General features: G+C 38.3%; 2 protein-coding genes across 8 annotated transcripts in view; both read left to right on the forward strand.

The window, feature by feature from the left end:
* On the forward strand, nucleotides 1–3,421 carry LOC113572794 (alpha-N-acetylgalactosaminide alpha-2,6-sialyltransferase 1-like). The gene is made up of 9 exons (XM_035533788.1): nucleotides 1–203; nucleotides 488–800; nucleotides 955–1,117; nucleotides 1,432–1,600; nucleotides 1,907–2,045; nucleotides 2,295–2,398; nucleotides 2,668–2,751; nucleotides 2,926–3,025; nucleotides 3,251–3,421. The coding sequence occupies exons 1-9, from the start codon at nucleotides 112–114 to the stop codon at nucleotides 3,419–3,421; spliced, it is 1,335 nt and encodes a 444-aa protein (XP_035389681.1). The 5' UTR covers nucleotides 1–111.
* A 6,076-nt stretch (nucleotides 3,422–9,497) lies between these two features.
* Nucleotides 9,498–27,764, forward strand: part of LOC113591257 (caskin-2-like) — a 33,131-nt gene continuing 14,864 nt past the window's right edge. For 4 of the 7 annotated variants that reach the window (XM_035533334.1, XM_035533338.1, XM_035533339.1 and 1 more), the window contains exons 1-6: nucleotides 9,498–10,445; nucleotides 21,000–21,051; nucleotides 24,354–24,451; nucleotides 24,727–24,872; nucleotides 25,626–25,721; nucleotides 26,041–26,153. In XM_035533334.1, coding sequence (XP_035389227.1) covers nucleotides 10,352–10,445; nucleotides 21,000–21,051; nucleotides 24,354–24,451; nucleotides 24,727–24,872; nucleotides 25,626–25,721; nucleotides 26,041–26,153 — 599 coding nt within the window. In that variant the 5' untranslated portion in view covers nucleotides 9,498–10,351. Of the gene's footprint in view, nucleotides 10,446–17,954; nucleotides 18,183–20,999; nucleotides 21,052–24,353; nucleotides 24,452–24,726; nucleotides 24,873–25,625; nucleotides 25,722–26,040; nucleotides 26,154–27,764 lie in introns of those variants that run through there. The other 3 variants (XM_035533336.1, XM_035533337.1, XM_027031705.2) reach the window with 3 other exon arrangements.

The raw sequence follows: 27,764 nt of genomic DNA on the forward strand, positions 1-27,764 counted from the left end.
AGAAATGCAAATTTGCAGTGGCATAGACCTGTCCTGTTAGTCTCTGAGACTATAAAGTCACTCACACAGCACACACCCATCTAGTCAAAACATCAAACAGAATCACAAACGATGCAGAAAGTTTCTCTTCATGTGATATTCCTGCTTTGTTGCATCCTGTTATATGTAGTGATTTGGAAGAAGATTCCTGGAAAATGGGTTAGGTGAGTTTAACTTTAACAAAAATAAGATGTGTATATATACCAAAGATAAGCCTTACCTTTAAGATTTTTTTCTTTGCAAAATTAATTATCAGATTGAAGCTTGATGCTGAAGTAGCTCTGATTTTATAGCAATAACCTGATATTCTAAATGTTTTTTAATATTTCAGTTAGAATGAATATTTGCCAGTTTCTACCTGTAGGCAGAAGTGAAAATGTTGGATTTTACAATTTCAACAATACAAAGGGGTTCTTGATAAATTTTTCCTCTCCTTTTTTGTTAAAAGTTTCCAAAAAGTATATAATTCTACACTGAATTCAAGAATCCTTTGGGGAAATGGATATGGGACCACTGAAGAAGTTACAGAAGCAATTTTAACTGAGTCTATAAATATGTCTTCAAGACAAAATGCGATAAGTATGGCAAAAGAGGTTCTGGATACACTGCATCAAGATAAAATGCATCACTCAGCGATCTCCAGCAGCTACAAGCATACAGAAAATCTAACTGTTCTTCCACTGCTTTACAAACATTATTTTACAAAGATGCCAAAGTGGGACTTTGAGGATGTTTATATGCAGAATAGTAATGAAAGGCTGGTGAGGTTTCTTTCTTTCAGTAGACTAAAACTATAGTTTTAAACTATAGCTTTAGTCTATAGTTAGATGCTAGTGTACGACAACATAATAATTGTTCATTACGGTGTATCTGTTGTCATTTGCTTGTAACATAATAAGATGTTATTTTTAATAGGTTTGTTCTAAGTCACTTCATAACTCCAAAGATAAAACATTTCAGGCAGCAGTTATCCAAAACATACAGCTTTGGCTGCATAAAGGCCTCTTAAATATCAGTGAATGGAATCGACTGGCACACTTCAACAACCCCTTTGGATTCATGGGATACAACTATACTGGTAAGCTCACTGGATAAACTCAACAGTTGTTTCTCTTCCTTTCCACACAGTTCTTACTATGAGGACTTTTTTTCTTTTAGCTTCTGTTTGTTAAAGGGGAACAGTAGGTGTGCAAATAGTGTTTGTTCGCTATGTGTATACGATAATCCCTAAAATTACAACACTGTTTATATTAAATATTAGCAATTGTACAAGGTAAATGGCACATAGACAATTTTATTTACACAGAAATTACCTTAATTAAATTGTATTTAAACAAGCTCTCAGTGAAAACATGGTATTTTTCCAGTCATTATCTTTGTGTGTCTCCAAAGACATAAAACCATCTGTAGATTTGATCCCGAAGCCTATGTCCTATCAGCTGCTGCCAGTGCCTGAAAGTGCGGATGATGGCTGCATTCGCTGTGCTGTAGTGGGCACTGGGGGAATTCTGAATGGCTCAAAAATGGGCAAAGAGATTGATTCCCATCCTTATGTGATTCGGTGAGAAGAACAGTTGTTTGATTTGGAATTTTTTGTTGTTGTTTTCAAAGCTGCCTGTATCTTCACTTCTTCCTTCTGCACCCCCAGACATGCACAAATTTGAACTCTCACTATTCCCTATATTTGTTGAAGTCTCAAGACATTGGCACTTGAAAAGGAGTGCCCTTAACCCCTTTACTCACTGGCAGTTTTACGCTCATTTTTGAATGATTTGTACTTGTTCACTTTAACACTAGATATCTGCCATTAGTGTACAATACTGACCTTTTATTGCAACAATTATCAATTACCTTTTGATTCAAACAGAGTGAATGGAGCTGTCATCAAAGGATATGAGGAGGATGTTGGAAGTAGAACCTCAGTGTATGTGCATACATCCTTCTCCTTAGAACAATCCACTTATCTGTTGAGAACACGTGGTTTCAAGAATGCACCAAGCGATGAGGTAGGTACATTTTAAAAGTGAGCTGTTCCGATCTGCAGTATGAGTAAAAAACAATTATAAGTTAAAAAAGTTAAACAAATTAGGGGAGTTTCCCGATGACTACATAAGTGTTCAGACTATACAGTGTTTATAGGACATTTCAAGCACTGTGTTAGCTATTGACCTTTTTAGGTAACACAAATTATACATGCATTTATTAAGAAAATATAATAATCTAATATTTTAATAAATATTTGTTTAAACCCAAAGGGAATTAAATATTTAATGATTCCAGAAGGTCTAAGAGACTTTGAATGGATTCAAGGCCTGATTAATAAAAAGAGGCTGTCAAAGGGCTCATACTCTGGCTTAAGGTAAAACTCAAATCAAAGGGATTACCCTAGTTTTCACAGCATATTAATATAAAACAGCTAAAGTTATTGTCAGTAATATAAATCCTTAAAGTTCAGGGTTTTTTTGTCGGCAAAGTAGTAGAGGTATAAGTGAATGTAGTCTCAAAATATGTTTTACGAATACATATGCTCAACAGCAAGTAAAGTCTTTTTGAGAATTACTGTAGGTTTTTAATGATGAAATTATGCTAGTGTCTTGGAAATTCATTGTTTATTCTTTTGCTGTTTAGGCCATTAGATTTCTACAGTGGGTGGTTTAAGGAGGATAGATTTTATGTACTTCATCCGGATTTTTTAAGATATGTTCGGAACAGGTATGTTTATGTCTTGTCTCGAGATCAAATGTGAGCCTCAAATCTGTTTTAAAAAAAAATTTCATCTATATTTTTAATGAATAGTATTCAAGCAATTATAAGAATTTATTACACTTTTTGATTCCACTTTTCAAACACAATATGCAATATTTAAAAGTAATGTTCTTTTTATAGATTCTTACAATCCAAAAGTCTGGATAAAGATTATTGGCGTATTTACAGACCCACCAATGGAGCATTTGCAATATTCTTGGCTCTTCACACCTGTGATATTGTGAGCAAATATATACAACTCTTTTAATAATGGATAGTGTAATATTATTAACTATCCACTGTTACAACTATTACTTATAATAATAATAATAATAATAATAATAATAATTATTATTATTATTATTATTATAATCATCATCATCATCATCATAATTATAATCATCATAATATTTTGGGTTTTGTAAGGGCAAAGATAGAGCATTTTTCATTCCTTCTTCAACTTTAGGTGAATGTCTATGGATTCATCACTGAAGACTATGATAAGTACTCCAACTACTACTATGAAACAACAAAAAACAAAGTTATTTTCTATATTAACCATGACTATAACCTAGAGATTAAAACATGGAAAAAATTGCATGAATCTGGAATCATTAACCTTTACCAAAGAAATTAAAGTCTGACAATGAGCTGAAAAGGAAACATTATTTAAAGTATTTTAAAAAACCATGCAAAAAGTGTCATGGTTAGTCCCTCCCAGCTTCCATGTTCCATGTTTTCCCTGTCTTGTGTATTTTAGTTCCATGCCGTAGTTTAATTTTCTCTGCCCCTCGTTTGATTTTCCACACCTGTTCCTCGTTTCTAGTCTTGTAACGTGCATGTATTTAAACCCTGTTGTGCTGCCTGTGTCTTGGCTGTTCATTTATGGTTGTGCATGTCTGAATGTGAATGTCTTAATACCCGAAAGCCTGTATCTGCCTGTTTGTAAGTTTTGTACTACATGCCTATATGTTTCCTCTTTTAATTTCAGTTGAACATATTTGTATTAAATGCTATTGAATGTTTTAAAGATACTCTCCTGACATCAAATAAACCCCTAAAATCTAATATTCGATAATCAAAATGACATATTTAGAAGTTATTTCCAAGGGAAAAAAAAGCTTTATTCAGTACACATGGATCTATGAATATGCAAATGATCCCTGCCCCTATCGCCACATACCCCTCCACCACTTACCTTCAACTTGAGCTTACCTGCTCACCTTTTGACTCTGCTCATAAACACAAAACTCTGCTTGTTTTCTGTATTTCTAGCTACTGTATGCTACACAGTGGCAAGTGGTAATGTTGGAGTAACTCAGCCATCCATGTTCTAAGAAGAAGAAGAGCAAATTGTACAGGATCTCCGACAAGTCAATAGTTTAGAATGGTAATATATTTTATATATGGACCTCTACAATGTTAGAAACGTAACAGTAACAAACAACATAAGCCTTTGGCTCAACTATGTTATCAAACAGCTAATACTGTGTTGTTAATGCTACACAATCATGGTCCCAATAATCAGCTCTGATAGGTTAGTTACCATTTAAACATCCAGATGTACTGTTAGGAGGAAATGCTTTGAATACCATAGAAAGTTTCTGGACAAAGGCATCTAGTTCATAACATATACAGTATGCTCTGTACATCATTATATCCATGCCATATCCATGCTCCGTTCTATTAATATGCAAATACTCCTTGCCTCTATCACCACCCATCTCTGTGCTGCTCACCTGCAGCTTTGACTCTGCTCATTAAAGACATAAATCTTTGCTTGATTTCTCTATAGCTAGCTATATTATACTAAACAATTGCAAGTGGTAATATTTAAGTAATTCAGCCATACATAAGTATCAGATATATAAGTCATCCATAAGTTGATGTATACGAATGGTAATGTATTTTATGTATCGTTCTCAAGACAACCTTGGTCCAAATCGCCAGTTATCTACCTTGATAAACATCCACATGTGCTGTTAAGAAGAAATGCTTTGAACACCACAGAATGTCTCTGAAGAAAAGCATCTAGCTTGTAACTAAATTTGTAGTATACTATACACTGAATTGTCACTTTATTAGAGACACCCAACTAATAGTGCATTGACCACCTTTGGCCTTCAGAACTGCAGCAATTTGTTGTGGCATAAATTCAACAAGTGTTGAAATCATCCTGCAGGAATCATGACCAATCTTGGTTGGCCACAATGCTTAGGTAAGCCCTACTGTCCAAACGTCCAAGAAAACATTCCCCACACCACTACTCTACCTCCCATAGCCTGAAACCTTGACACCTAACAGGAAGGGCTCATCAATTCACGCTGGTTGTGCCAAATTCTGACCTTCCCATCAGCATGGTGCAACAGAAATCTGGATTCATCTGACCATGTTTTTCTACTCCTCATTGTGGTCACATTTTTGAACTCTTTTGCCCACTGGAGTCTTGCATTTCTGCTTCACTTAGTCTGCTGTTATAGCCCACATGTGATAAAGAACAGCAAGTTGTGCATTTAGACATGTTAGATGGAGCACCAGCATTGTATTTGCCTGCATTTTGCTTGACTGTGCACCACCTGTTTGTCAGAATGATTCTCGACATCCTCCTCGAACTTCTTTTGTCAACAAGTTGTTTATGGCCACAGGATCTCCTTTTGCTGGATGTTTTCCCTTAATCATACCTTTACGGGTTACTCTCAACTTCAATGCATGAGAAAATCAGTTTTTAGGTTGGCAGTTTTTTAATACTAGCCATGCTATGCCTCATTTTAAGTCACTCAGATCACTTGATTTTCCCATTCTAATGTGGATTGCCACTGAAATTGAGCCACAGAAAACTTGCTCATCTGACTTTATGCTGCACTCCAGGGTCACGTGCCTAATTTATATTAAGGGAAGCTCTTATTGTGAAAGGGTAGGTGTCTCTAATTAAGTGGCCATTCAATGTATGAATATATATATATATATTATTTTTTATTTTTTTTTAAGGAATAACAGAAAATACACTTTAGAATTATCCATTGAAAAAAAATGTTCTAAACAAGCATCCTCATATCCAAGTCATATGATATACATGTGATATGATTATTAAAAATGTGATGACTTTGGCTACTTCTTGGCCACAGATCATACATTCTCTGGCCAGTTTATTAGTTGCACCTTGCTAATAAAGGGTTGCCTTAATTATTTGTGGTATAGGTGCAAGAAACATTCCTCAGAGATTTTTAGTCCATACTGACATAATAGCGTCATGCAGTTGCTGCAGATTTGTCAGCTGTACATACATGATGGAAATCTCCTGTTCCATCACAACCCAAAGGTGCTCTGTTGGATTGAGATCTGGTGTCTATGGAGGCCATTTGAGTAGAGTGAACGCATTGTCATGTTTAAGAAACCAGTTTGAAATTATATGAATTTTGTGACATGGCTTTTTATTATGCTGGAAGTACGGACATGGTCAGGAACAATACTTGGGTTGGCTGTGGAGTCTACATTTAACAGACGCTCTTATACAGAGAAACTTTCAAAAGTGTGTTTAAATGACACTCAGGTGGAATTAAGGGGCCCAAAGTGTGCCAAGATAATATCCCTTGCACCATTACACCACCACCACCAACCTGAAGCATTAATACAACGCAGGATGGATCCATACTTTCATGTTGTTTATGCCAAATTCAGACCCTGCGACCATCCGAATGTTGCAGCAGAAATCAACACCGGATGTTTTTCCAATATTCTGTTGTCCAACTTTGGTGAGCCCATGTGAATTATAGCCTCAGTTGCTTGTTCTTTGTTGACAGGCGTGGCACCTGGTGTGATCCTCTGCTGTTGTAGCAACGTTTGAAATGTTGTGCATCCAGAGATCCTCTTCTGCACATCTCAGTTGTAACTAATGTTTATTTGAGTCATTGTTGCTTTTTTATCAGCTCAAACAAGTCTGTCCTTTTATTTCTGACCTGTGGCCTCATAAGGCATTTTTGCCTGGAGAACTGCCACTCACTGGATATTTTCTATTGTTTGTCCATTCTCTGTAAAGCCTTAGAGATGGTTGTGCCTAAAGATCCCAGTAGATCAGTAGTTTCTGAAATACTCAGACCAGCACCAACATCTAGCACCAACAACCATTCCCCATTCTGATGCTCAGTTTGAACTTCAGCAGGTTGTCCTGACCATGTCTACAGATCCAAATGCACTGACCTTCTGCCATGTCATTAGATATTTGCATTAAGCAGTTCAACAGGTGTACCTCATAAAGTGGCTGGTGAGTGTATATACAACCACTTGTGGGAGAGTTTTGTCTTTAAGGCTTTCTCCATGTGCCATATGCATTTAAATTAACTAACCTTATCTTAATAACTCTATACTAGCAGCTTATTAGGATGACCTTTATTAAGGTAACACCAAAGTCATGTGAAGATTTCTGTTAGAATTATCATAATGAATATCATCTAATTCAGCAAACTGTTTTGAGTAATGTTTACTCTGACTTTCTTTGTCAACATCTTCAAGAAACATAAAATTTTCTGTCAGCATCAGACATGCAACTTTATGTAACATCATGGCAGGCAAACATCCAACATTATGTTGTACACTGCAGATTTGTTGTACCCAGACAATTCATAAAATACAAGATAAATAAACGTACTCCTTAACGAACATATTGGCTCATGACTCCTGTAATGCCATGCGCCCCTACACAGAATTATTTCTTTCAATTTTAATGGCTGAAATGTAGTTGTTCAGTCATTTAGTTTGGTGTATGTGATTTGTTCAGTTAGTTGTCTCTTTTCTACTTTAATAGTGTTAGAAATGTTTGTATCATGGATGGACAGCAGCCATTACCACGATGCAGCTGTGTTTGGCACTGGAGGGGAAAGCACTACATGTGCTTCTGGATCTGTCACTGGAACAACACGATGACCTAGTGGCTACCCATTAAATCTATGGCATAGCTTTATCCTGTGCACCAATCATGCCTCACTGACTTGGAGTTCAGCGAGCCTGAGGGTCAGGTTGTGGGGTCGAACATGGTGCTGCAGGAATACTACATCCATACACCACTAAAGACTGACAATACCATGTGGTCCTTGAGGAAAGAGTAGAGGCAGCTGAGAAGTGTGCTGCTGTTGTCACCCCCCAGTAACGGAGTTGAAGCTGTGAGCTGTGAGGAGTTCTGCTGCACCCATGAGGAGGATGTAGAGCTGTCCTGGGTACATGGATGGGTCCAAGCAGGACAAAAAAAGGGTTGGGCAGGTGTGATGCTGCACAGGCCCACTGCCAAGGTGTTTCATGATGGCTTGGATAACCTCTAGATGAGCTGCTGTACAAGATGTGGGAGGAACTGGTGCTTGTGCAGAGTGTGTGGCAGCTGCTGGTGCTGAGCAGTTTGAGGAAGACTGCGCTGTGTACGGTGGGCCACGTTGGCATGGGGCATTTAGCTTGACAGAGGGACCACCACAACAGTCGCATGCCCCACTTCAGTCAAGCAAACCAATGGAGAGGGTTCCTGTAGATGTCCTGGGCCCCTTTCCCTCCACCGACGCCAGGATCCACTCAGCCTGCCATCGCTACTGCACAACTCCAGTACAGTTGGGACTACTGATTTGCCATGCACGTTCACTCCAGCCCCTCTGATGTTCGGCTACGAGCTCACGATGCCCACGATGCCCATGGAGCTTGTGTTCGGCGGTCTGCTAGGATCAGAGGAAGACAGGGCACCTGGAGCAGGGTACACCGAGGAGCTCCAACACTGTCTCCACACCATGGCCCAGTTCATCAGAAGCCACCAGGGTGATGCCAGTGCTCACCAAACTCAGCCTACACCTCTTGCCAGGGATGTAAATGTGGCTGGACAACCATTCCCATACCATCTCCATGAGATATAGACTGTGGTCGGCCAGGAGGCCAAGCAGACTTCAACTTCGACAATGCAGGCATTACTTCAAGAGTGGACTGGGGGTTCGCACTGCTGAGGACATCGGACTGTGGGTCAGTTAGGGGAGTGGAGAAAGGCAAGAACTCTCATAATGCCATGCACCATTCCACACATTTTTTTTTTTTTCAAATTTAATGTTTTAAACAATACCGATGGCAGCCTTGTATTTTAAGAAGTGTTATGAAAGCTAGAAATGTTATCATTAAAATCTCATAAGGGTCTTGGATTTTATAACTCTATCTTTATACTACTCTGTCTTGTCTTTCCACATACATATACGTAGGCAAAAATGCATGCAGATGTATACACATACAGCTATGAAAAATAAAAAGCAGAATCAGCACAAACAAAACTGTGACAGTACCTATTTCAGTGACATTCTTAGGCTATAGTCTAAATTGATCATGTGTTACTTTTTCCAGTAGGTGTCACACTCGACTTTCACTTTGACTGGTATTTGGGATACAGCCAGATAATACTTTTGTTATATATTAATTATTATAAATATGTATTTGTTTGGCAAATTAATAAGTAAAGTATCTGTTTTTAGCAAATAATGACATGCAGTGATGTGTATGATTAACAGAAATCAGCACAACAATAATTAAGCTATTTTAAAGGCTTGCTTTGCTATCTACACAGTTTAAAAACGAGTAAGCTATGCATGTTTACGGATTGAAAAGCTAGATATTGCATGACTTCGTAGAGGGACACCAGACAATGTTTACGGGGGAGGAGCTCATCAGCGAGCTCAGTTCTCTCGGGGAGTGCGGGAACATTTGGCAGTGTCAAACACCGTTGACTAATCGTAATCGGCTCCTGGTCTACAACTGGAATAATGCAATTCTGTAGTTTCAGGATAATTTCCCGAAATAACTGGACATGAGTAGTCCACCAGTGCGCCTTACATCAACTTAAGCTCTCATGGTGAGTTCACTATAATAAAAAAACAAACGGAGGTTACAGATCGCCAATTTAAGGTTGACTGTAGGTGAGCAGATTTTTTTTAATTGCAGAATTTACTCTAAACAATCTGAAAGGATTTCTTTTACCCATATTTTGTGCTAATAATGTGATCCTGGCGACCAAATAACTTCAGTCGCAGTGCAGCCTACACGCTGACTCTACTTTTTTTCTGATCATTCAGATCAACAACCCCTGCGATGACTGTACGCATGTAACACCCCGAAGACTCTCACTTCAGACAGTACAGATAAACATCAAATAGCCTGGTGTACAAAAACCTGTTTGATAGTCCATGCTTGACACCATTAGGCTGACTGATAGGAACTTATTCTCGACTGTCAAACGGCGTCAATCCTCAAAACTGAAATTTTCAAGAGCAAAACATTTGACGGATTTTCCCCTTTTTTGCAGCATCCTCGGGTAGGCTTTTGGATGGAAGATGATACATGCCATGGATAGAGTCGATGGATTAATTTGCTCGACGCTTTTGCGTGATATTAAATATTCACTGGTTCTAAAAATGCTATGGACAGAATAAGGCTTCAGATAAAGGAACATGTGGGTAATGCAATGCTAGATGAAAACGTAGAGGTGCGGCATGTTGGGGACAGAGATCATTACTGTCTGAAGCAGGTTTGACACCGCACTGAAAGTTGGAAAGGAGCCATGGGCAAAGAGCAGGACCTCCTGCTGGCTGTGAAGAATGGAGACCTCCTCTTAGCTCATAAACTCCTTGCTAAGATCAAGGTCAACCGAAACAGTAAGTGAATCTTCATTTATGAAACTCCCTAACTGAAGAGATTCTGCCTACATCTACTGTATTGAGTGAAGAAGTCCGGCACAAAAATAACTTATTTTAAGCAAAACGCATCCTTGCTACATCGGATTTAAACCTCGACCCAAAATTCCCTTATCATTTAGCATGGTTTGTAGTTGTCAGTTTCTCAGAATACACTTCGGGTGATAAAGATCACTAAGATCTTTATTTGTCACACCGTACAATACTTGATATCACTCATCTGAGTCACTCATAGTGACTTTTCATCGCGGAATCTATAAGGAACATCAGCAATAAGTAGCGGTACAATCACAACACGTTGAAGTAAGGCAATTTCAAATATTCCGCTTCAAATATTTATGTCGTGAATTTAATCATACCTAGCGCTACAGCTACGTTCATGTCCCCATTTTATCAATAAGATACCGATGAACATCATGTGATGCAATAGCCTATTACTTGAGCACGAGCTTCGTTTATTGTGGATCGTGTTGCACCGGTGACCGTTAGACTACTTCTGGACACTGAAACAGCGGTACAACCTGTCAACATGTCTTACACCGGCAGTCCTACTAAATGCAACACTACCATCTGCCGTAGGGAACCGTTATGCATTCTTATACTATTGCCCGTAAGTAGTGTACATAGGTTCGCTAAATTTACGATGCACTATGGGTAACAATATAGTGAACATTATAGGGAAACTACAAAACATTACAAGAGTGGCTGACACTCTAAATAGAACACCAAACAGTAAGAGGAACGGAAATTCATACCGAGCTACTGTGTCATTTCACTCAGTATTTTTGCTGTTTATAATCAAGGCTATGCCTTCTTAGGAAGTAGGCTACACGGAAACAGGGTCCCTCTGAACCTAATCACATCTAGCAAATCCAAATTATATTAAGCTCTTATAGGCTTACAGGCAATGCATCTTAATTCCTCATTTTAATGGCCCATTTTGACTGATTTGAATAACCACAAATAAAATATATGTCTTTAAAATGCCCATTATTTGTGACTGCGCAGGAAGGCAGTAGTGAGTGGCAGAGCCAGTGTGCCCTGCACCTTCTGGGAGGCATTCTCAGAGCTGTGGCGCAGGTCTGCCCTAGGTAGATTAAAACCAAAAGCAGGTAAGTTTAGCAGGACAAAGGGCAGGCTGTCAGTGAACTGATAATGACAACATATGATTAGCCGATGGTCTTTCCCATCCTCAGCTTTAGACGTTTCTGTGATTGTTTAGTATTTCTGCTGTTCTTACATTTTAAATAGCCTAAATAATTGTCAAAAAATGTTATTCTGATAACAGATAAACTAAACTTAAAACTGAGTTATAGTCCAGCTTTGGAATTTGAAATTAAATGACCTCATCTCCATATGCTTAGTTCATTATGCAGTATAAATGTACATATTCACTATAAATGTAATGTAGAGAAAAGTTTAGTTTTTGTTCTTTAAGACTTCATTACTGATGCCTCATAAGAACCAAAGTGCTAAATTATTTTCTTATAACTGGTATTTTTGTTGCTTTAGACAACAGGAGAACAGCAAAATCAGCTCTGGCTTCCAATGGTCTCTAAGGAATCACATTGCTCAATTCATTTAAATTTCGCACTATAACAACTTTTATAAATTCATCTCAATTCCACAGAAAGATGACTCTTCCTACATGATGCAAATTGTCCTTTTTTCTGTGCACTTTTGCGTTTAAATTTAACAATAAGTGTGATGGCCTAGAATGTGGAATAACTAACTGTGCCTGCTGTTAATAATAATAATAATAATAATAATAATAATAATAATAAATCTTGTTAATTTATGGTGTCTCATCTAGCATCTTTCAGTGGGTCAGCAGTTAATGACCACTGTGTCATCTCAATCTGTGCACTTTGAAGTGTCAGTTCTATCTGTGGCAAGTTGCAGAGTGACATCTGTAAACAAGTCAAATGCATTTACAAATAAGGGATTAGATTCATTTACATAAAACGGGAGTTTACTAGTCTTCACTACACCAATGCCAACAGCCTATTTTGTTTAATCCTTTTAGCTTTGTTTGTGCAACCTATATCTGCTATAACCCTTGTCCTAAAAATAGCAGTCCAGTGCTTTAATAAGCTAAAAGGATCAACAGTCTGCTGATACACTGTTGGATCAAGGTTAATTCATTGCCACACAGAAAGTTAAGCCTAAGTTTGCACTGGGTAAGTCATGCAAGTCTGCACACATTTGAATCTTTATCCAATTCTTTCAGAATGGATGAACTGAATTTCAGTACTGCTGTGGAATCCCCTGTTTGCCAGTGTATGGGTCATACTGGACAATTCAAATTTGCTTTTGTTTAAGCTACAGCTAGATAATAATCAATCAAATTGTTTATGTCTACGACTCAAAGTCTTTGAATATTCAGTGAAATCTAAGGTGATGAAAGGAAGGTTAACGTATTAGTGATAATGAGTATTCCTCTTGCATTTCTTCTTGCATTTCCAGACTGGCCTCATTTTATATCTTTGCTCTGTTGCTTCACTGAAAATATGAACAGTAGACTGTTACAGCAGACTGCCAATGCATCTTGGAGGCTAATTTGACCACAAATCGACCGACAATGGCTTTCAGTGGCTGTATTATAGAGTACGGTTTTGTTTATGGATAAATCCTGAGGGATCAGAGGATAGCAGTGTTGCGGTAATGTATATCTGCATGAAGTAAGTTTTGTAGTTGCACCATTTCTCCCCTTTGATCATCCTTATTTTATAATGATGCAATGAATAATGAGCCATTTATGCCATTTATGTCATACTGCCATTTATTCATCAATACATAGCCTATGATTGAAGAATATAATGATTCTGTGAGTGTTCAGCTAACTTCTTTGAATAGGCAACATAGACTGTTAAAGAATAAGTATAATTATATATTCATTCTTTAACAGTACTGGGAGAAATGGAAAAAGTCTGAACAGTAATAGTTACATAACTATATGACTATAAGTAGGCCAGAATAACAGTCAACATGGTGTAAATGTAAGGTCAAATTAAAAGAATCATGTCGTTCACCAAAAGCTAAGAAAAACTGACTTGTTTTCATATTGTATTATTGACAAGCTAGTCAAAGGAATTAGCTTCCTTATGTGCTGTTCAAGGTGGGACAAGGAAAAATATTTTCAGTATCCATTATAATATCAATTATTCTAACAGAGTTACTATTTACACCTTTGTAGCCTCATTTTCAGACATTCAACCATCTTATATGGAATCAAACCAACACTGCACCTACATCAAAAGGGAAAATGTTTGACAGTTTCAAGGTGCCAGAGTTACATATAGTGGTTCACTGCCAGATGTTGCCAGGGTTCCCATGATAATTTGATAACATTGAGAACTGCATAGGGAGACAAAAGGGACATTTTAACCAAATTTGAGATTTTAACCAAAAGGTCCCGAAAACATAATAATGAATCTATTTGTGATCATCTTTTACATTGCCATCTTTGCAAAACTGATCAATTTGATTACATTTATCTGAAGATGTCTTTGTAACTAGGGTCTATTCCCCAGATGTTCTTTAATCATTATTAGTTTACTGTTTTCAGAGCCAAAACAACCCAACAAAGGCAGATATCACTGCCCTAAAAAAGACCAGAACTATAACAGTTAAACAAATTTTGTCTGATCCCAGTGCCAATATTAACTGAGATGATTTCATCTTAGACTCACTTCTGCTTTGTTTACATTATCTGTATCTTTGAAGTCTGTTCTAAGGAGTTTGATATTATCTGTGATATTTCTAGCTTTTACATGAATGACTAATACATAAGCTTACATCACATTCATTTATATGAATGAGCCATAGAAAAACACATTTGTTTGCATAAATATATATGGAAATATAGGGTAGTTCAGAGAAGATAGCTTTGGGCCATTGTCCTGGATTCTATTTAAGGCTTTTAGTTCTAGCCTATCATTGTAAATAATGTGATTTAATACCAGATTAAATAACCATTAATGTGTTCATTTGTAGAGAAAAAATATGTAGACTATTTTAAAACTGAACTTGTTTTTGTTCCCAGGCTTCTGAATTGCTGCAGTTAAAAATAAAAATGGAAACCAAAAAAACAAAAATGTACACAAGGACATCTGTTAAAAAAGAGCACAGGCAGCAACAACCCAGTGAAGTAACTACTTGAACCTTACATTAGCCTGGAAGATTTGGCACCTCCCCTGCCTCATCTCAAGTAGCCTGCTTTTCTAAGAGGAATCATAGTGATATGTTTGTCAAATATGCAGAAACTGTCATACTGGCTTTATGTAGATTTGAACTTACTGTTATTTTGTTTTGCTTTAGAAACTTTCTGCCATGCATTTGGCATGTTTATTTGTGCTCAGAGCTGTTATGCTTTTTATTTTTTGCAGCAGTGGCAATATGCCACAAACACATGGTGCCAAAAGCCATGGTACAAAAAGGCTTGATACATGCATGTCAATCATTTTACCCAAGCTTGCGAGGTTCCGATCTGAGGGGTGAAATTTTTATTTATTTTTTTTTGCCGTGTGCTTCCTCCACCAAACATTTTTTATCAGTACTTTACATTTTGTAGCTATTTATACTGTGTTTGAGCTATTCTTTAGTATTTATTATCAAGATTGGTAGATATATTAAGAAAATATTGCTCCTTCAATGGGGCAATGAACCAAGGAGAGGAAGCATTTCAAATCTTCATCACTGCCATCCATTGTATTGTTACACCATTCCTTACCCAGAGTCAACAATGTGTAAGATTTGAAGTGCATAATATTTTTCTAGAGGTGTATAGCTAATGTAGTTGCCAAGAAAACATGCATCAATACATTTCTCTGGTACCCAGGGGGTGGAAGGCATGTCCTCTGGCTGTCAGTACTGTTGAGACAGTAGCTGTGTTCAAACGAAAACTAAAGACTCACCTCTTCACTGAGCTACTAAATAAACATCTATTTAAGAAAATATTTCTGCCATTCACATTTTAGGGCTTTAGCATGATAGTAGGTTCTTGACACTAACACAGTGGTATTCAAATCTAGGCCTCAAATCCAAATCCTGTCCTGGATTTTGTAATCCCTTGTAGTTGATTAAAATGATTAATTTAACTGGTTGGCTATCTTGTTGTTACACCTGACTCAAAGGTAAAGGGAGGGTGGAAAATTTGTAGTGTCTGGATCTTGAGGACTGTGATTTGAATACCTCTGCACTAACCTATGCTCACATGATGATATGTTTCGATAGAGAAATTTCTTTAAGTTGTTCTGGACAAATGTATCTACCAAATACTGTAAATGTAACTGGAAATGCAATGTTACATCAGCAGATTTTTCCAGTCTGACTAAAAACAATGGAACACAGCAGAATGATAGCTAGCTAGCATCAACAGATAGGTTGGTACTTACAGCTAAACAACAGGCCTGTGCAATGCAAAGTAACATTAGCAAACTCAGACCAAACTTTTCTGACATTATATTTCATGTAAGTTAGCTACATATCTATATTAAAAATTATATTTGTTTACTATAATTAGTTAGTCAGAATAATAGATTAAAATGACTTATATGCTGTTGTTTCTTTGAAGAAGGAATTTAAGAATTTATCAGAATTATTTTTTCCAGTCAGTAATGATGCTACTGATATATTTTAAGTTGCTTGACATAAAATGGCTAATATAAAACTATGCAAAGCTCCAAGATTAAAGTAGCCTAGTCAACCTTTCATATGAGTTATTTACCTTTAAAAAATATGTTCTAGGCTAATGCTTAGTATTAATTGTCTGTTAGTGATTAAACTTTCTTAACACCAGTTTTGGCACGTGAAAGCATGTAATTAAGCGTTCAAACCATATGATGTCTTCAATTAATCAACAGTCAGCACATACATCTTAATAACTCACAGTTTATGATAATATGGGGTTGTCTTATTTTTCATTTTGGTCTCATTAATGGATATTCCATTACTGCTTTTGGTCTTTCTTTGGTAGTCTTTGACGCTTTTTGTGTTTAGTAGGAACTGTGAGAGATTAACTCAGCTGCACTATATTGCAAGACAGTATAATCACAATGCCACACATCCCCATGGATTTAGTTGCTGCTCTGGGCAGTAAGCCAGCACTGACAGTTAGCTGGCTATGTATGGACAAGGAATTACTCTCCAGCTCACTACATATTTCAGAATGTAGAGGTGCAACATAGACCAGCTGGTCAGTCTTTCCTACTAGACATTGCTGTGACATATTTCAGTGAAGGGGGTCAAAGGGGGAACCCAGGATGTACACCAACAAGTGTATTGGATATTGATAAGATAACCACTTTTAGAGATGCAGATTACTTACTGGTAGATGGTTTGACTGAATCATAATTTTCTTGTGATGCTGTTTTATATACATATGCACAAACATAGACCACTGAACCATGTACTCTATCTGTCCCTTCTTGAATTCCTTGTTTCTCAGACTGCTTATCTTTTCATGTACAGTCTGAAGAGTGGTTTATGTATCATTAAGCATTAACCTTTTTTAAGTGTATCACTGGTAAGTCAACTGGAAATGAATGGTTTGATATTAGGTTTCCTTAAATCACTTCATTATACATATGAAGGGTGTTGTTTTCAGGAACACATCAACCATATTAGTTTTCTGTGGCCCATTTTGCCAAGAGATGCCCACATAAGATGCAATGCACCATTCAGACAGAACAGACTACTGTTGATTGATACAAAGAGAGTTTGTGTTAAAATGTACTTGTGTGTGTGTGTGTGTGTGTGTGTGTGTGTGTGTGTGTGTGTGTGTGTGTGTGTGTGTAAAGGAGATGGATAGAGAGACATAGGGTGGGTGAGCAATGTCTGGAATGTTGGATCATGTTGAAACTTGAACTCTTCTTGACAGGCCTACAACAGCCATTTCAACAACAACTTTCCCCCTCCTATGTTGTAATTTATGAAGTGCAGGCCTTTATAGGCAGAGTGCCCACTGCCTGCTGGCCACAGCATGCAACCCTGTAGGGCAGCTCTGTTGCAGCACAAGAGAGTCTGTGATCAGGCCAGCATGAGCGGGATGGAGTCTAAAGCTTGCCTGAAAGGTCCTTCTGATTTGGCATAGGCATGGCCATCATCGTTGTGTGTTAGAACACGTATCACTTTGAACACTCTGTACCATGTAATGTTACATTACAGAGCTTTTTGGAAGGACATTCTGAATTACTCAGAGGATATAACATCACATGATAAATCATTCTCAAGTAGCATATACAGACAGATCAAATATTTGGAAAGATATAACAAAATAACAAGACTGAAACATTCAAAGACAGCATGCACAAAAGTTTATTGTAGAGCTTCTTTGCACTGCTCATAGAGCAGTGATTTGTTTGTGATTGACTATATGCCAAACACTGTGGGGAGGAGGAATCTAGTACATCTCATATTCTTCCCACCATGAAGGAGTGAACAAATTATTATTGATGCATTGTTATACACACAGAGAGCTTCTGCAGCCTGTGTAGGGGCCCAGAGAACAACAGCTAGAGTTTGAGTGAGAATAGGAGTCAGTGAGACTGCTGTATGAGGGTTATGTTACTGGATGAGTTGGAGCAAGTGCGAATCTGAATTGAGAAAGGTGCTTGACTGAATTCAATGAGGCCTTGATGTAAATCACATCTATAAAGAAATACACGATGGGGCAGGTGGCTGGGTGTTTATTGACTGGTAAGTTCCTCATAGTTACTTGTTTAAACTGATGTTACCTTTTTGTTCATTTTCTTAATGGACAAATGTAAACTTATAGAGTAGGATCATCTTGAATTAACTGCCTTTCCTTTTTTTCCGTGCCTTTATAGCTTGGTGAGTATGGCTGTAATAAAAGCTATGATTTATATTAAAAATAACTGCCTACAGTAGGTCTGCGACTGTCATTAAGTTCATCAGTTCATCTACATGTACAAACTGTAAATACATTCTGTATTGGATCACAGATTAACTTTTTATGTAGCAGATGTTTTATAGATTTCTTTATGAGGAGGACTCAAATCTTCTTGTATGAAATAGAGAGGCAGTGTCTCATCCTGTTAGAAGATAATGGAGTGAAAACGATAACTCTAGAGCACTGCATCTGACAGGATAGTTTGCTTTCAAACACTGACAATTTGAACACAGTTGTTCAGCATCACTGTGACCTAGGTTATGTTTTCCTTTTTACTAATGGTGACACTTATATACTTTAAACCTTTTCAGTTGTTTTGTAAATGGATCCAATAATATATAGCTACCTAACATCATAAGGATGAACATTTTTAGGTTGTAGGGTTCACATTGCAAATGTTCATGCGAGTAACTGAAATTAATGGTTTAGGAAGAAGCCCCTGGCTATGACACTGTGATGACACTGGTATTTAATTTACATATGCAACTTATACATAACTAATCCCACTGATAATGCTTTAGAAAAGAGATCTTATTGATGAGGCAGTAATAAATTGCTGATATACTGTATCATTTTCATCAAGTTTTTAAAATTGTACACATACAAATACAAAAAGTAATCCCAGGCAAGCCTCTTTAGTTTTGTTGATTAACATTAGTTTTATGTTTGGTAATTATAGGATTTAATTATAATATGATGTTAATTATTAGATAAAATAGGATTTTTAACTCATACTGTGTCTGACGAAAGGTGTAAGGATAGCTGTTGGATCTCATGGGTCTGTGACTGCAGCTCAGGAATGGATCTAGAATTTGACAAAATTGTGGGCCATACTCAACACAGAGGGGCCAAGTATGTGACACATTCATACATAATTCTTTGTTCAGTGGGCTTTATACATATTTCACCAGTCATACTTTATTGTTGGCTGTACAACCTTATGCAAGAAACAGGATGCACATTATTGAATATACTTTGCAAATTTCTCATTAGAACTGATCAAGCAAAATATCTTTACTGACAACATGCAGAGCTGCATGAAGTATCTTCAGTTTACTGCCCATATATGTCCAAATAGTTGCACATGTGGAGCCAAAAACCATACCATACACCAACTACAGATTGGGTCATACTTTGAGAACCGCCAGACCTCCGACCACTACAAGGGGCAAGAATTCAGTTATTCCTTTAATTTTTGACATCATGTCATGAGAACAAAGAATGCAGTTAGCTTTACCTACAATTATTAATGCCGTGTCTAAATGTTTGCTGACCTGGCGAAAGTTTAAAACTTTAAGTAAACTCATTGGATACCGAATCTTAGACTTTGCCAAGGACTGCTAGCTAACGCTTGCTTCCTCCTTTTTCAAACAGAAAATACATAGGGTGTTAGAGCAATTTATGTTCATCACTCCTCTAATGGCAAATGTGTTAATCAACCGCATAAACCGCATTCTAGATTGTTGTGTGTGAACGGTAAGACCTATCTATGCAAACTAGTAAAGTAGCTAGCTATGAAGCTAGATTCCTATCATTAGACGACAGAAATTCAGCAAGTAAATCCACATTCCTATATTAGCTGGGTATATTGTTAAATTGGTTGTAATTTACCATGACGCTTGTGGAGGTGACAAAAAAAAAAGTCACCTCACGTTTGCCATATGGCTCTCTGTTTTGGTGTGAACTGCAGCTTGTCACAAAGTACAAGAAACGTTTAACATTTCGCTGTGAAATCAATTAAATGTGACTTTTTGCATATCAGAATTTAGCCAATTAAGTGTTCTGAAGCGACAGTGAGTGCACAGGGATACCTCTCAGTCCAGATTTCAAGCTAGTCCAACACCCTCTGTAGCCTTCCTGGATCAGCTACCGCTGCAACTCATCATTACGCTTGTTCAGGGAAGATGAACAGAACCCAGCAGGAAAGTTTTACCTGCCGTGAGATTCATACAACTATTCGGGCTAAAATATATTTTTAAGAATATGAAAGTAAATTTCTTATGTGAGCATAATATACGCACTAAATATTTTAATAGCCCTCATGCTGTATTATATGATTTGAATACATATTTTCGGAAATAAGGACGATGTAACTGGAGACGCATTTTGCAGCTCTTTGCGTAAGTTTACCCAAGGGATATCAATCGTGATTTGATTCGTTAACTGCGTACTTGGTCGCCGAGGAAGTTCTGACTGAACGTCTCTCAGTAATGAAGCTATCTGTAAGCACTGGCCTATCAACACTTTTAAATGTTCCAATACTCATGCATCACTATCACTGGAACTACTGTGTCAAAAACATTTAACAAAAAAAAGTGTTTCATTTGAGAAGGTTTTGCTTGAATGTAACAACAACAACAACAAAAAGGAAAGTAACATTTTTAGGTAACCAAACAGACATCATCCATAGGTAAAGCCAGGCGTAACAATAAGCACCATGAATCTCCAGCTGGTTCCCATGGGAAAGAGAACTGTTGAGCTGCAAGTGTCATGCTGTAGCAGCATATCATGCCTCATATTTTTCCAGTGGCTGACAGATTTGTTGTATATGTCACATATTCTGACAGAGCTTTTTTTCTGCTATGTTCTCATTGTTTTCATAGAGATACTGGGCTCGACAAAGAAACTGAATGTCAACTACCAGGATGCAGACGGGTGAGTCAGTTTGGCAGTATGATTAGCTGTTGGTATAAAAGAACACCACCTCATTTTTCATTTTATAGCAATTAAAATATGTTTTAAAACATGCTGTTCAGCTGTTACACACAAATTAATGTAAAATGTTTGTATGTGTCTGCTGAACCAGCCATTCAACTACTGTGTGTTTAACTTCTGCCAGGACTATCAGGTGGTTGTGTGTTTTTCATCATATTCTTAGTTTTCTTTGTCTTTGGCCACTTCAACATCCTTAAACAGCATTCATAACCCCTTCAGTCTTGGGTGCACTTATCACGCAACCCGAGGCAAGGATGGGAGAGACTGACAGACACCATGGCACATAAATTACTTCTCAACTCAGAATATACTGTAGATGAAAGGTCCATCTTTACTTTGAATTCAAGTTCAAGTTCAAGTTCAGTTTATTCGTCACATACATAGTCATACACAGTATAACTCGCAGTGAAATGGTGGAGAGTGCTCTGTCCAAACTGAGGAAGAGAAACAGGGGTGCATAGAGAAAAATATATATATGCAGATAAATATATATATTCTATGTATGTACAAAATATATTAACAATGTATGTACAATATATGTATATTATGATTATATACACAATGTACAATGTATATGGTTGGGTATATATGTACATACATATATATATATATATATATATATATATATATATATATATATATATATATATATATATATATATATATATATGTACATATATACATATATACATATTAGAATTCCAGTCTGAGTTTGAAAACACTCAGGCTATTATCTGTATTGTTAGCTGGTAGAATGCTGTTTTTAACTGGATGCCTTAGTGGGGACATCATGAAACAGGTATGAAGAGAATGCAGCTGAACTTAGTCTGTATTTGTCCTCCTGGATGACTTTAGGTCCCACTGGACAGCCCAGTGCTTGCATAATCTCTTGCATGCTGCATACATGGTTCAGAAAAACTAACACTTTCTGCAAATATTGAGATGACCTTTTGCACTATTTTGTATATTTTAGATTTTCCCAAATAAGTTAAGACGTGTGACTTGTCATAAACCTCAAGGTAAAAATAAAGAGAAGTAATTATCAGTAATGAGTTTAGGGAATCATCTAGAATGATTGCTCTATCTATGGAGGAATTATTACAATTCTCTGCAGTTGCTGAGAACAGTGGAAGGTTAAAACAGTTATGCTGGGTTTTGAGTAAATGCAATAAAACAGAAGAATATGCTTAAAGATATGAGAGCTGTTGTAGAATTTGAGGGTCCTGCAGAGACAAAGGCAACGCAGCATGGAAAGCTCTGATAGAGTTAGGGGAAGAACATTAGCATCTTTGCACATTAATTTTCAGGGTAGGAAGAGCTGAGAAATATTCTCCTCAGGGAGCACATGAGGAAGAGGAAAACATTTCATAATTCATCACTGCTACTAACACTCATCTATCACCTTTCTTTTTAATTTTTTTCTTCCTTTGTGTAACCAGCTTTTTACTTTCTGTCTATCTGTGTTTCTTACATTCCTTCTGTAATTATTCAGTTTATTTTTACATTCATTCATTTGTGTATTTTCCCCCCACACATAGATATGTGTTCTTAGATATTAGGATTTTTGCCTAACATTCAGTGCTTCTCAGTGATGACTAACAGCCTCCGGACCTGCTTCCGGTGATGGCTCATGGTTGTCTGTTACACTCAGAGACACATGTTAGATCAGACCCCTGAAAGAGAGGGTGGTCTGGATCAGATCCACACAAGGCCTTATGTATCAGATGAAAGGCAGTGTACATCAGATGTGTGTCACTCACTGATCACATCTTGGCTGAAACTTCTTCTCTCTGTCAGGCTCACACAGTTCTGTTCGGTAGCGCAGACCTACGTGGGCATGTTTTTCATCCTCAGATCCTCAGATGTTTTGTATAGTCCAGCAAGAAAGGAACTCATTGGTGGCATTTTAAGGAGCTCTGTTACTGGAGCTGAGGGATGTGTGTGTGTGTGTGTGTGTGTGTGTGTGTGTGTGTGTGTGTGTGTGTGTGGGTGTGTGCACATGCACGCTCTGTCTCTGCATGTAGATGGGGGTTTAGATTGTCTGCTCTTCATGTGGGAACATGCTGGATCACTTTGTCATGGTTGTGTGACAGGAGAAGGGATGCAAAGTGAGGGCTTCAGAATGCACTGCTTTTGTTGCCAGTGTTGTTGTGTTTAACCCTACCTAGTTTTCATGCATACATACACCCGTGATGCCATAAGCATGAGTAAACCAGTAAGATGAATGGGTTTGTGATCCAAAGGCATTCGACCAAAAACAGATGGGGGCTGGGAAAACACTGAGGATTCACTGAATTGAAATTCTCAGGCAAATGGATGAACATACCTTTTATTGTACCTGGTGTTTTTAGACACCTGAAGATTGCAGAAAGATGTATTGCTTAGTGTTAAGATATTGCCATAAAACATATCTTTTAAAGACAAGGAGATGTTTCATGAAAAGTTTTGTTTGTTGTTTTTGTTGATTTTAAAAATATCTGATGAAGGAATTTAAAAAAATATATTTCTGTGCTATGATTATTACATTATTATTATTATTATTGAACTGCTTCCCAAAGTTATAATGATCATTTATATTCATGTTAAATTATGCTCATTTGAGGGAGGAACCATCATGGTACAAGTTAAATTGTTGCCAAGAAACTGGCTGCATATCAGTACAGAACTTTGAATGAGGCTTTGTACTGAACATTTACTATTAGTCACTTGCCCTCTTATAACAGGATCCTATTGTCTCTACATATCTAATGGAGAAGCTAAATAAAAGTAAGAATTAATATGAAATTCCAGCCTTCTTTGGACATGTCTAGAGAGAGTTTTTAACATACTTTTCCTTTAATATTTTTTTTCACAAATTATATTACACACGAACTGCATTTATCATGCTCAGACAGAAGGGCTTTGTTAGGATTAACACTTTTACAACAGATCCATTTTCCCAATCTATGGAGGAGTTAGACTGTGACTGCATATCAGAAATGTCAGCTTAATTTGGAGCTAATTATACAGCTGTTATTTGTACTGAAAGATCTGTAGCTTGCCATTCATAGACACTGTGGATAAATGTCACAAAGTTAGCTAAGTCCATTTTACTCTGAAAGACTTAAGGTGCTTGGTTAGCATCAAGTGAACATTGTCCTCAGAAAGTAAGTACATGCTGCAATGCCTTCGCATCTGAAATGGTCACAGCTCTGTCATTTTTGTCCTCTTCACCTTTCCTGTGTGTGACATTTGCGGTGCAGGTTCTCCGCCCTGCACCACGCGGCTCTCGCAGGTACCAACGACCTGCTCTCCCTCCTGCTGGAGGCTCAGGCCACAGTAGACATCAAGGACAGCAATGGTGAGGCTGTGTGACCGCCCTGCACATGTCCATCCTCTCCACAGCGTTCAGTTAGCTAGGGGGGATGCTACCACAGGAACAAATGACAAAAAATTGAAAAATTCACTTGTATTTATGGTTTGGGTTTCCTGCATTGTTTTTGTGAAGATGGTTATATTAAAGGTTAAGAGTTAGACTATGTTTGAAAGTTGCACGTGGTAATCTATGTAAGACGTGCCTTGGCCTATTTTGCCTGGGTTCTGACCTGCCGTTCCTGCCCTTCACGGCTGTCGCAGGGATGCGGCCACTGCACTACGCCGCGTGGCGAGGAAAGGCTGAATCTGTGCTGATGCTGCTCAGATATGGGGCTTCTGTTAACGGAGCATCACAGGACGGCCAAATCCCTCTCCACCTAGCAGCCCAGTATGGACATTACGAAGTTGTGAGTACCACCTTCCAGGGCTTTCCATGGCATTGATAGCAGGGAAGGCAAATCCTCAAACAGAATTCAGGCTCCTTTATCTTCAAATGAGTATGCTTTTGTCTTTATTTAAGCAGACATGATATTGTATTATGGTCAAATGACATAAATAGATTGACGTTGCATGTATAACATAAGAAGCCATGGTGCAGTTTACACAGATGCTTTTGGAGTATTCTTGTGAGCTTGACTCCTAAAGATAACCCAATGTATCTGGAGGACAAAGCATAGTTCCATTAAGAGACATGAAACCCTGTCAGCCAGGTGGGCAAGTGGTGGAGTTTTTGTTGTTTTTAGTCCCTGGTGAAAGACAGACAGAGTGCAGGAGAGCGGCTGGATGGCGAGACTTGTCATTGCATGCTCATGGATAAAGACCAGTCCCCACCACTGATAGCACTGAGTCACTGCTCCATTGCATTGTTACTAAACAAAGTATATTTGAGCCGACCCCATCGTTCATACAAAGCGTTCAAAAAACTAAGCTAGACTGGCAGTTTCCTTCACTCAAAGGAGTTCTCTTTTGCCAAATCCTGTGCATTTTCATAACACATGCAACATGATTCTGTGCTCCCAGCACACAGAGAATAAGATTTATTTATTTCTCTGACCACCCAATGAAAGATGTTTTTTTTAATTGCAGGCATAATTCATCATGGAAACCTTCCATGTAGAGACACCTGCTAACTTTGTGACTGTGTCTGTCTGCTTCTCCAGACAGAGATGCTATTGCAGCACCAGTCCAACCCCTGCACGGTTAACAAGGCCAAGAAAACACCACTGGACCTGGCCTGTGAGCTTGGCAGGCTGAAGGTTGGTTTGACCAGAGGGAATTGTTGGATGGGACTCCATCATAAGCTGCTGTAGCAATGGCCTACCATTATGGTGCACTTGGATGCGGTTTACTTTACTTTCTTTTGTTGGAAACCTGTTTCTCAGCTTCACTGGGCAAATCCTCAAACGTTCAGATGTCTAGTAGTTGAAAAAAGTCTATATTAGCAGATTCTTCCCTACTCAAGTAGAGGTGAACACAGAAGTGACTGTTGAAATAGAGCTTTAATGAGGTCTGTGGTATTTTTGAATGAATGTCTGTAATATAAACGTCTTCCGTATGGGTGTGTGTGTGCACCAGGTGGCCCAGCTGCTGCTGAGCAGTAACATGGTGGTGGCTCTGCTGGAGGGGAATGGAAGGGACAACACACCCCTACACCTCGCAGCCCGCAATGGCCATAAGGACATCATCAGGTCCTCTTCCTCATGCTCATCACTGGCTTTCCTCATCCTGTGGCTGTGTATCCACTCCTCCTTCACTCCACCTTCCACTAGGTTCCTGCCTACTTATAGGCTGATGTCAGGGAATTGTGTGTGTGTGTGTGTGTGTGTGTGTGTGTGAGAGAGAGAGAGAGAGCGAGGGAGAGAGAGAGAGAGAGAGAGAGAGAGAGAGAGAGAGTGTGTGTGTGTGTGTGTATGAGACTGAAAAAGAATGTATATCTCTGTCTATTTGTGGGCGTGCGTGTCTTGTGACTGAGTAAGTGGGTAGGTCTTTTAACCGTATGTCGCATGCTGTCATGCAGGTGTCTCTTCAGGCAGCCACTGGCCTCTCTATTGACATATGACATATATATTTGAAAAAGAAGTGAGATGTAGAGACTGGTGAAGGGTGTGTGTGTATGTGTGTTTATGTATGAGTGTGCCAGACAGTGCACATGGGTGTATGTGTGTGTGTTTGTGTACATAAGCACATACGTTTGTGTGTGTGTGTACAAGAGAGTGTGCATGGAAGTGTGTGTCTGTGTGTGTGCATGTTTGACCCACACTCATCAGCATTGTGCAGGGATCTGAGTGTGCTGAGTGTTGACATGGTGTAGGAGTGAGGCCAGGTTGGGTTTCATTGGCCAGTCAGCTGCTCTGCCTTGTTTCTCTAGTGATTTCCATATATGAGAGCTCACACTGCATTCCCAACATAAACAGCTCCCCACCAGCACCCTGCTGAAACACAGCCAGTAAACAAGCAAAAGATGGACAAAGGCAGGTAGGGAGAGAGTGAACATATGAGTCTGTTGGCACTGAATGTAAGCTTGTTTTTTTCCGCTTAATTGTGACATCAAATAACCTCACAACTGAACTGACACAAACAGATCAATTAAATCATATTGAGAATAAAGAGATATAACATCATGTTAATCTGATGTGAGCTTTACCGCAGTGTGACAGTCCTGCCCTTTCTGAAGTCAGCCCTTTTCAGAGGATGAAAAGGCACTTAATCCATCCAATTCCCAGAATCAATGAAAGCATCCTGCAACGGCCAGGCCACAGGCCTTTGGCTTTTCTGCTTTAAGAGCAGGCTCGAACTTGATAGACAGTGCAAGGTTCTGTGTGAGACCATTACATAAAGACTGGGGCCAAGCCTTCCTTGGAGACTACAGGGTACTATTAAATCACATTCTTATCCACATTCTTATTTTTAGTTTACTTCAGCGTAAAGTCAACCTCTGAGTGACCTTTAAGGCCCGGGACAGGGGCGGTCTCTACAGAATGTCCTTAGCAGTATACAATCCAGCCACTGATCATCGGTGCCAGATATGCTGAGGTGGGGGTATTCTAAGTCCATGTTTATGATGCATCCATCTTTCTCAACACTTTTTTATACCACATCCCATTTTCTCGGGATATGACTGAAACCTGAATATGACTGAAACCTGATGACCAGAGCAGGTCCACTTGATATGCGTGTTCTACACTACAGTTGCATGGTATCTAAGCTAATCAGTGCACTGGCAGCTGACTGCTGAGAGGCAGTGGAAGTAATGGTCCAGCTGGAGGCTGCTGGAGTGGAGAGGTTCTCCTTGGATATTT

The sequence above is a fragment of the Electrophorus electricus genome, chromosome 14 (genome assembly GCF_013358815.1).
Source record: "Electrophorus electricus isolate fEleEle1 chromosome 14, fEleEle1.pri, whole genome shotgun sequence".
Lineage (NCBI taxonomy): Eukaryota > Metazoa > Chordata > Actinopteri > Gymnotiformes > Gymnotidae > Electrophorus > Electrophorus electricus.

Bases quoted from the DNA above. Each gene is read 5' to 3' on its own strand.
- LOC113572794 (XM_035533788.1), top strand. From the start codon at position 112: ATGCAGAAAGTTTCTCTTCATGTGATATTCCTGCTTTGTTGCATCCTG. The intron at 2,046-2,294 runs GTAGGTACATTT...TTAAACCCAAAG, and splicing joins AGAATGCACCAAGCGATGAG to GGAATTAAATATTTAATGAT. The intron at 2,399-2,667 runs GTAAAACTCAAA...TTTGCTGTTTAG, and splicing joins GGCTCATACTCTGGCTTAAG to GCCATTAGATTTCTACAGTG.